General features: G+C 36.4%; 1 protein-coding gene across 3 annotated transcripts in view; it reads left to right on the plus strand.

The window, feature by feature from the left end:
• Positions 1–1,597, plus strand: part of LOC105421908 (glutathione hydrolase 2-like) — a 6,338-nt gene extending 4,741 nt beyond the window's left edge. For 2 of the 3 annotated variants that reach the window (XM_088867316.1, XM_088867318.1), the window contains 3 exons: positions 25–289; positions 452–589; positions 1,128–1,597. In XM_088867316.1, the coding sequence (XP_088723442.1) occupies positions 25–289; positions 452–589; positions 1,128–1,358 (634 nt within the window). In that variant the 3' untranslated portion in view covers positions 1,359–1,597. The remainder of the gene's footprint in view (positions 1–24; positions 290–451; positions 590–1,127) is intronic. The other variant, XM_088867317.1, reaches the window with a different exon arrangement.
• Positions 1,598–10,938: the final 9,341 nt, after the last annotated feature.

Below are 10,938 nucleotides of genomic sequence, written 5' to 3' on the forward strand. Positions count from 1 at the left end.
CAAAACACCATCTTTTTCCCGCAGGTGGAGGCTACTCAGTGACCACGGCACCAGTCACTTGTGCGTAGTTGATAATAAGAGGAATGCAGTTTCTATGACTACTTCTATTAATGGCTTATTTGGAGCATTGTTTCGGTCTCCTAAGACAGGGATAATACTCAACAATCAGATGGATGATTTCAACATCCCTACAGACATGATAGATACCACTAAACCTTTAGCATGTGCAAACTACATCAAGCCATACAAAAGGCCCTTATCCTCCATGACGCCCACTATATTCCTCAAGGTCCTCTCTCTCTCCCTCATCATCATCATTTTTGCTTTTTTCCATTAATTGGGGTTGGCTACATGAACTCCTGATTCTCCATGCGGCTCTATTAAAGGCCATATTTCTCTCTCTCATATGAGAAAATACCTTTTTACTACGTATCCCATTTATGTTAAATAGGATGGAGTACTTGAGGGTGTGATTGGTGGAAGTGGAGGACCAAGAATAATTCCTACAACTATGCAGGTCCTTTTGAACTATTTTGTTCATGGCATGGAACCATATTTTTCTGTTTTTTCACCTCGACTCTACCATCTGGTATATTTCTGCTCGCCTTCTGCTTCTTCATTCATTCATGTTTTACTTTATGTTTTGGAGTAATTGAGATTTGCTTTATGAGTGTGGAAGATCATAGCCAAGGTGCTCCATGAGAAAACAAAAGTCGAAAATTCGTTACTCAAAATATCATTAACATCATCATTAGAGCCTCAATCTAACTATTTAATTTGTTAAAATATGATTTACCAAAAATAAGAAATCAGACAGAGATAGAGAGAGAGTCGAAGTTCAAAATCAATTTGTAAATGGTCTTGGAACCAAGGGGATTTTAGAACCTCTCTCTCTCACACACACACACACACAAACATTGGGCTAGTGAGAAATATTGTTACTCGAGTACATATATTTTATAGGGATTGTATAATAATAGGCCATTTATTTTTGGTATAGGGAGGTCATAATCACTTTAGCCATCTATCTGAATTAAATATTCTCATTATGTACATTGCCTATTTTTTACCATATTCCAACCTATTTTGTTTCTCTTTCTCATCTTTTTTTTTTTTTTTTTTTTAAGCTTTTACCGAAGACTTTGGAATACGAAAACTGGGACACCGTGACTAATTATCACATCGAAGTGCCTAAGGATGATAGGTCAGCCCTGATAAAGAAAGATCATGTGCTTAAAGCAGTATCAGACAAATCGCACTGCCAAATTGTGATCCAGGACATCTCGACTTTTCAAAAAAAGGGACAACTCACTGCCGTAAGCGACCCAAGAAAGGGCGGGATCCCTGCTGGCTACTAAAATAATTTCTCTCTTTCCATTGTTCCTTTTGCTGCTTAGTTAATGGCCTTATTATAGTTTGGGCTCAATAATGAGTATCTCCCTTGTTTTTCTTAATAATGTTTAAGGCTCCTTTTATTACTTGGATTTGAACACTCTTTTTGTTAGTTGGATCTGTTATCATGTCCATTGCTATTTGGATTTGATTTACTCGACCTTGTCCTAAACCTCTTTATCTTAATGAGTGATAATTGTCTCTCTATCCCTCTGACTTTACCAGTTATTTGGATTCGAAAAGATGAGTACCTCTGTGATAAATCTCTGCCCATAATGTAGTATGTGGAAAGACCTATGCGATAAATGTCCCTCAAGAATGTAGAAATGCACACAAATTTTCTTGGGAGAAAATTACATAGGGACACTCTTTCGACCCCAAAATTACCAAATGAGGCGTTTTATGTAAAAATTAAAAAATTCCGACAAGCACCCTTTTTTAGAGCGAGACTTTTTGTTTTTCACAATTGCCCATATACTTAACAATGATGACACCGGACAACATTAAATCTCATAACATATTTATGTTTCCTTCCTGTCCAGTGTAAAAATCACTAGAAATTACCAGACAACGGTGTCTTTTGAGTAGTGGGTGCATTGGCTAGTCATGGAAATGCCGGATAGAATGGACGCTTTCTCCCATGGAGCATCACCCACAGGCATACAATCTCCCTCTTAAACTTCCTGAGGGAATACTAAGATCTAATAGCTTCAATTCATAGACTAACTTCAACAAAAAAAAAAAAAAATACCATCTATGCACTTTAAAAAAATTAGCATCTCAAGATTTAAGAATAATAATTTTAGATTTTAAACCCAACCAATAGCACATTCCGAGCTGCCTAATTTTAGGTTCAACTCGACCTTGTGACAACAAAGAAAAATAATTTTTTTCTTTTAGTATTACACTAGAGGAAAATGGTCCCATGTATGCTTTTTTTTATTTGAATACCTATGCAAGTGGTCATAAATTTCTTAGCATATTTTGACATCTAATTTAAGGTCACAGAACCTCCAAACTAAAAGAGGAAGAGGTAATTCTTGTGAAAGTTTGGTGGATGATGGGCAATGGATTCCTAACGATGATTACTTCATTTTTAACTCAAGAAATGAGAGGAGGATCTCCTCTCATTTCAACATGCTTAACCTACGGGCCGGGACAGCCCTATGAGTCAACAGTAATAGAAACCACATATTTAGTTTTCTATCATGTTATAGAAAACTAAATATTTGGTTTCGATAACTGTCAACACCAACCCTTGTCTACATAGGGCTGGCTTAGGTCCCACCCAAACGAGGCTAGGCTAAAGAGGCTCACACTGATAAGGCCAGGCCAGGTTAGGTCGGAGCAAGTAAAGTTAAAGAAAAAAAAAAAAAAGAGTGTGCTAACCCCTATCTTTTGATCCGGCCGAACCCGATCCTTCGCTCTCAAGCTGCATTCAGTCCCATTGCCAACTGACATGACACCTATGGTCATCTCTCTCTCAAATTGGATTTCCATAATTCCCTCTCTCTCTAGGTTTTTTTTTCTCTCTCTTTTCCTACCCCTCCTCCAAAAAATACACTTCCTGTTCCAAGGGATCCACTCTCGAATAAGACTCTCTCTCTCTCTCTCTCTAAACCACTCCAAATAAAGTGATCCTCTCTCTCTCTCTCTCTCTCTCTCTCTCTCTCTCTCTTCTGGTAGAAATGAATTCCCTACCCCCCCAAAGATGGACATTCCTTACAGTTGTGTCACAAAAGCTTGTCGCAATTAGATGCTTTCTATCAGGTATGTCTCTCTCTCTCTCTTGTTGTGATCAGATGTTTTGTATCAAGTACCCCTCTCTCTCTATGACACGAGGTATACCCAGGTGTGAAGTTTATACTTTAAATTTATTCATTATAGGGCCAAAAACGTAGTTTCTATCAAAAAAATTATGTCGAATTTCTGATTCCTAATATCTATGATGTGCTAAATAAGTGTATTGAATTCATTATCTATAATCTCCCAATGAAAAGTAATGAATTAGATTTATGATGTGTCTTCTTTTTAAAACATGTTTTGGAAATTGCCTTGGCCAGGTAGTTGGCCTTTTGCTTAGGCGTGTAACTCGGCCAAAGCCGAGTGGTGTAGATCAAGCTGATTTATAAACAATTGCATTTTTTTAAATTTTAGATAGCCCACATAATACAAGATGCAATATTTCATGACTTCAAATACTTTATTTTTTAAAAATATGTATATGTCTCGATGTCATGATGATCAATTTAAGGGTTTCCAAAATCGAAACAATCTTTTTCCATGGGCATATTTCAAAAGTACAAAGATACCCTATAAAAAATTTTCGCTCTACATTATTAGGTTCAACTTAAGTGGGCAAGGCCAAATGATAATTACCCGTACTTGTTTTAGGTTCTAAACTTAAGATATATTTTTTTAGGTATATATCTTGATCTTGGTTTTTGAACCCGAAGCTAATGAGGGAAATTTATTAAGCCAATATTGGGCCAACCATCTTGATCGAGTCAATATTCTTTTGTTGTAACTATACGCCCTTGTAGCACCTCTCACTGACAAGCCCTTAGATGCTTCTCACAACTCAGGCGCGCCCATCCCTCTTCCTATCATTGAAGACATTTCCCTTGAATTAACTCCACTCACAACTGTCGATACACCCGCCATTGAGCCACTCGATCATCACCACACTCCCACCACTGAGCAGCAACCCCCTACCCCTTCTGTGTCGTCCTCCGAGCTGTGTCCTCCATCTAGTAACCAACCTCTTACTCCACTTGTCACTAATGGTCCACTATCGGCCTTTGAACATACAACTTCCACCCAACAGCCCACACGCAGATCATCTCGCCCTCATCGCCTACCAGGCTGGCTCGTTGACTATAAGTGCGCTCATGTTACCTCTTCCTCCATGACCAATCATTCTACTTCAGCTAGTTATCGCTCAGGTACTGATCATCCTCTTACTCATTATATTTCCTATGAAAAATTTTCCACACCTCACAGAGGTTTTATTGCTGCTATTACCACTAACGAAGAATCTAGAACTTTTACATTTGCTTCTAAAGATGCTCGTTGGAGGGATACTATGACTGCAAAAATAAAAGCACTAAAAGCCAATAATACTTGGCATTTTACTCCCTTGCCACCCGAAAAACATGCCATAGGGTGCAAGTGGATATACAAAATCAAATACGACGCTGATGGGAGCATTGAGCAATATAAAGCTCAGCTTGTTGCAAAGGGGAACACACAAGCTGAAGGAATCGATTACCAAGAGACCTTTGCTCCTGTGGCCAAATTGGTCACTATTTGTTGCTTGCTCTCTATTGCCACTGCTCAGCACTGGCCTCTTTTTCAACTAGACGTGAACAACGCCTTCTTACATGGAGATTTAGCAAAAGAAGTCTACATGCAACTCTACCAAGATTCCTTTGAAAGGGGGAGCATGGAGAACACCTTGTTTGACGCTTAAAAAAGTTTTTATATGGCCTTAAATATGCTTCTCGCAATTGGTTCTCTAGGTTCTCCACGGCCCTTCTTTATGCTCATTTTCAACAATCCACAGCCGGCTATTCGATGTTCACTCTCAAAACTTAGGACCAGATCACCATCATCCTAGTATATATTGATGACATCATACTAACTAGCAATGATAACTCTACCATCGAATTCATCAACTGAGTTTTGCAGTGTCACTTCAAAATAAAAACCTTGGCTCACTTAAATACTTCCTGGGCATCGAGCTGGCTCGGCCCATTCAAGGTATATTTCTTTCACACAGAAAGTATACACTTCACATCCTTGAAGAAGCAGGTCTTCTTGGAGCCAAACCTGCTGCATTTCCCATGGAGCAAAATTTAAACCTCGATATTAATGATGGCAAAGCTCTCTCTGATCTTGGCTCCTACAGATGACTTGTTGGGTGTCTTATATACTTGACCATCACAAGATCAGAGATTACCTTTTCAGTAAATGTTTTTAGCCAATTTATGCAAACACCACGCCAACCTCATATGGATGCAGCACTCTGCATTCTTCGGTATCTCAAATCCAACCCAAGGAAAGGCATTCTCTTGCCATCATCCAACAATTTCCAATTATCAAGGTACTCTGATTCAGATTAGGCCAGTTGCTCTGCCACTTGTCGATCAGTAATTGGTTATTGTACTTTTCTTGGTGAGAGCCCTAAACCCTTCTTGACAAGTATTGTGGTTGATGAACCAAAACCCTATCCTACACTATATCCCTATGGGCTAAAGTGAATATGTGATATATTAAATAAAGATTATTTATTCATCCATTAGCAAGAGGTATGGTGGGAATCAAAATCCATTATTGATGCCATTCTCTCTCACTCATTGTATGTCCTTTGATTAACAAGCCATGGCCTCGCAGACCATCTTTTTTCTGCAACTCATAGAGTCATAGCATAGTCCATAAACTTTCTTTTATTAAATGACATATATTTGGCAAGCAGAGCTGGCATGGCTACTTTACCAGATGGAGGCCAATTCATAAACTTGATTTTAAAGCTAATGGATCTCAAGAAGACCATTGAGATTGGTGTTTTCACAGGATACTCTTTGCTTGCCACGACTCTCTCTTGACTTGATGGTGGTACTCTTCTAAAACAATTTCATCAAATTTTGAAATATTTCTTCACTTTGATGGTTGCAAGAATTTCTGTCTCATGTAACATAAAAGAGAGAACAAATAGCCATCTACTGGATGCCCAGTCATGACAACACTATTCCCTCTCTTGACCACCACTTTTTCTCCAGTGAAAGTGGTAATAAATCCTGTTATAGATATCTTGGAAACTGAAATCAAGCATTTCTTCGTATCGAGAGCATAAAGTATTTGCTTTAGGATTAAAGTGTTCCCACTCTTCAATTTGAGCGCAAAATCCCCAATTCCAATGACACTTGTCATCTGGTTACCTCTCATGCAGATGTGTTGCTCTCCAGGCTCAATGGGAGTAAAAGAGCGAAAGTCTACCTTGGTGTTTGTGACATTGAGGCGTAGCTCCCTTGTCCAGACATCAGAAAGCTCTTTTGGGGTCGGCGAGCAACGTCTCAAAGACTACACAAGCAAGTTCCTTGTTGTTTCTACCAAATTTGTTGAACCGACAAGACTTAGCTATGTAGTCCACCTTCTTGCAAATAAAACAATTCCTAGTCTCTCTCTTTCCTCCTTTATTTCCAAAATCTCTCCTTTTGAAGTCTCATTTTTTTCCAAAATTATTTCTACCCTTTCTTTTCTTAGATTTAAAAGAAGGTGCAAATTTTACCGTGTGTACGACCTTCCTTAGAGTTGATGTCAGCGCATGCTTTGCTTTCCTCATTTCTTCTTCTCTTTTGATAATAGTGATGAGCACCTCCAACTTTGGTGAGAGAGATGACATAAAAGTTTCTTATGAATTAGGAAATGCATTCATGATATGAATCACTTGCATGGATTCAATAGATTTCATGCAAGTGTCTTCCATCTCTTGGATTAGTGCACGAAAAGCATGCACATGATCTGAAAATTTGGTTCCCTCTCCCATCTTCAACTCCTTATATTTTTTCATAGTCATAGCTTGTTTCATGAGAGAGGGATTCGTATATTCTCTCTCAAGCCTATCATAGATACCGCTTGTAGTATAGATTGACTCATATTTGGAAGCATATGAGTCGGTCATAGCGCACAAAAGATTTTTCTTACATCTCAAATTCCTCTTCTTCCAAGTGGCATACTTATCTTTGATTGCTTGAGATGAATCATCACTTGGATGATGAGGACTACGCTCATAGAGTATCGCATGCAAATGTTCCTCATAAAGGACATATCCAATCTTTCTTTTCTAATATGCATAATTGGTCCCATCAAATCTTTCGATTTTTAGGATCTCTGATGTAAAAGTTATTACAACCATTTCCTTCTATTCCAAGCAAATATCTTGATTTATGTATTTTCGTATCTAATTATAAAATTTTAAACTCCAAAGATGGTTAAAATCATGTAGATCTATAAACTTGTGAAAATATTTAAAATGGACGGTCTAGATTATGTGTTTCAAGATGCGCCATTTTTAGGACTCAAAATCAATTTTTTTTACATTTATACATCTCAATGTCGAGATGATTAATTAAAGGGTCTTTCAATATTAAAACAGCCTTTTCCCATGGAGTTTTGAGGTGCATATGTAATTGTATATTTTAAGATTGCAACCTTATATAAACATTTCCATATATATATATATATATATATATATATATATATATATATATATATATATATATATATTTCTCACCCCTTTTATTTTGGCAAAGATAACTTACAGATGGTCTTATTACAATAACTCATGCTTTTAAAATAAAAAAAATAAAACCAAGATATCTTCAAACCTCGTTGCCACAAAAATAATTTTCTTTGAATAAAGAAAATAATCACTACAACTAATGCTTGAGAATATAAAGACAGTGTAAATAAATATGCAAGAAATAAAAAGACTATATTTGAGATTACCTTAACCTGGTTTATTACACCCTACACCCAATCGCCACCATCCGACGGTGCCGGATCGACGATCAAGCTTCAATCTCAACTGAGAGAAAAATTTAAAGCCAAACTCTCAATGGAATTATGAACCCCTCTTAATTACAAAACTTCGACGTAAGTTTCAAAACTCTCAATATCTAGTTCGAAAGAACTCTTGCTACCAAACCTTAGGTATAGTAGTATGAGAGAGAAGAGGTGAGGCCACTAGGTTGGGGCGTGGCCCCAATTGGATTTCGTAGAGAGGGAGGGTGATGTCACACCTCTCGTAATGACAAAAATTACACTAACTAGAAAAAGCTCCATGTACAAAAGAAGGATACATAAGTGTCTCATATTTCTTGAATACAATGGTAAATTACTCTATAGTGTAAGCGCCCTAACATAATCCATTAGTGTTTGGCACATATATCAGTGATAAAAATACCAATTTTAAAATTGGCCCTGTAGAAATTATACACTTGTACACCATTAAAAGAAGGGAGAAGGTAGGATTCAAGTGAAGGGGCTTTATAGTGGGACTATTGGGACCAATATCAACAAATGAAATTAACTTTCGTAATAATGTTTTAAAAAGAAATATGAAAAAGTATCTTAATTTCTAAAGTACGATATCCTCAATGTGAGGACACGCATAAACAATTATAAATACATATCTTCATTCCATACTCTATAGCTATTCCAGCTATTTTTGGTAGAACAGCTAGGAATCGAACCTTAGACATCATGGTTATGGTCCTTGGGCCTTCAATAATAAGCCGTCCCTCTCCCTATAGTTGACACAATTTGTCACAATTATTGTATTCATGTCCCAAAATTTTCTGAAACATTCTAGCTAGAAGGTTACATGCTTCTGTGGCACCATATCGTTCATCAGTCCCTCAAGTAAAACCCTATCTGTAAGTCTTGTAGGATCACCAATTTTAGAAGTATAACCTACTCAACCTAGTGAACAACCTCAAAATAAATAAATAAAATAAAATAAAAACAGAAAAAAGAAAATGAAAAATGTCATTACTGTATGTGTGCCTAAAATATCCATAGACCACAGTTATAACCAAGGGTGTAGGAACTGAACTCCATTTTGAAAAAATATATAATCTAGTGCTTTTAAAGTTGATCTCAAAATTCCAGGGCGGACAATGTATCTCTTTTACCCAAGGGAGTAAGTCTATAGTATGCTCCTACTGGAATACACTACATGCACTCATAATTTTATGTGTCCTATAAAAAATACATTTCCCTTAGTATCAAAAAAAAAAAAAAAAAAGATTTTTTTTTAATTTTTCAACTTGTTGGATAGACGATGATGGCCCTTGTGACCACATAGTTTGAAATACAACACCTCATAACTATAGAGTAATTGGTCCTTTATCCTCAGGCCTACAAAATTAGGCAGTTCCCTAAAACCTTCTATTAGATAGAAGGGGCAGTCTGCATACGGATGAATCCGTAGGTGTAGAGGTAAAGTGCACCTTCAAATTTTATTATGGCGTATAATTTTGATGTAAAATATGTTTAGAATTATCTCAAAATCTATTTTTATGAAAATCTTGAAAAAATGATCGGTGTGGATAATATGTTGTAAAATACACTATTTTTTCCGATGATTTTTGAGGGGCATCTGTAGCTCTACATTGTAAGATTGCATCCTTATATAAACTTTTTCCTTAGATAAATAGCAGATGTGTTTGTTTTGATCATTCTAATGAATGCCAAGTCAAATGAAACATAAAAATATCCATACCAACAATTAAACATGTGCAACTTCCCCAATTTTCACGTTAATATTACCACTAAAATAGTCACTCCCACAGGTATAACCTAGTGGGAAAATAGGTTTCATCATTAGTTGCCTTGACTTTGAATAAAATAGCCAACAAAGCTAATGAATATCAAACGGTGTCCCTTTGCTAGGCCTTTCTTCATGTCTCCCACTGTGCATTCCTTGTTATAATAGATACTTTTGCATTTTGTGTATAAGTCAAAGGTTAAGACGTTTGCAATTGATTTTTTTCGAGATCCTGTTTAAGCGGGATCATCACCAGGTTACAATTTTTCTCATATATTTGAATTTTATTTGTTGGATATGGTTTCAATGAGTCAGCCGACTCATATGTGACCCCCTCCTTTAAAAACAACTTCAAAAAAAAGTTTCAAGTAAATGTATTATTATATATTCATATCTAGGCCAAGGTTATCATGAATATGAAAAGTTTTATTTTTTGGCATTTTTTGGTACACTGTCTGGACATTACTTACATTGCACAACATCCATCTTAGGATGGACAATCGTCGATCAGCAAGCTCTTGCGCCCGTCGACTCAAGTTAAACTTTTCCTTATTTGATAGGGCATGTAATAAGTGGTCTAGGCAACGAACCTAGCCCGTTGTTAGGTGCCCTAAACACATGGTTATAGTGGTGTTTTTTTAAGAATTTTTCACATCTCTCTTTGATTCATGTTGGGAATTAATTTTATAAGGGTTATGTTAGGATGCTTACACTATAAATTAATTTATCATTGTATTCAATAAAATTTAGACACTTATATATCATTGTTTCTTTATATGGAGTTTTTTTTTTTTTTTTTTGGTAATGGTATTTTTGGTTGTTAGGAGTGGTATAACATCATCTACATAGAGTGTGATATTACCCACATTGAGCATTAAATGACACTAGTATGCTCCATTTAGATGATGTCACATCCATGTGGATGATGTCACACCCCTCCCAATGACAAAAAATACCGTCATAAAAAAAATACTCTATGTACAAAACAATAGTATATAAATATTCAAAATTTATTGAACATAATGATAAATCAATCCATAGCATGAGCGCCTTCACATAACTCATTTTAAAAATGAAAATAAAAATAATGAATTAGTGTTAGCTCCCTTGAATCTTGGATCTTGTTTTCCCTCGAATGGAAGGTCTAAAGTCGATCTTTGTCGGAGGTTTTATCTTGTGCATCTTTTAGTTCCTTTAGATCTCACTTCTCTCCA

Source organism: Amborella trichopoda, chromosome 5 (assembly GCF_054954075.1).
Source record: "Amborella trichopoda isolate Santa Cruz 75 chromosome 5, AtrichopodaSantaCruz75HAP2 v2.0, whole genome shotgun sequence".
Lineage (NCBI taxonomy): Eukaryota > Viridiplantae > Streptophyta > Magnoliopsida > Amborellales > Amborellaceae > Amborella > Amborella trichopoda.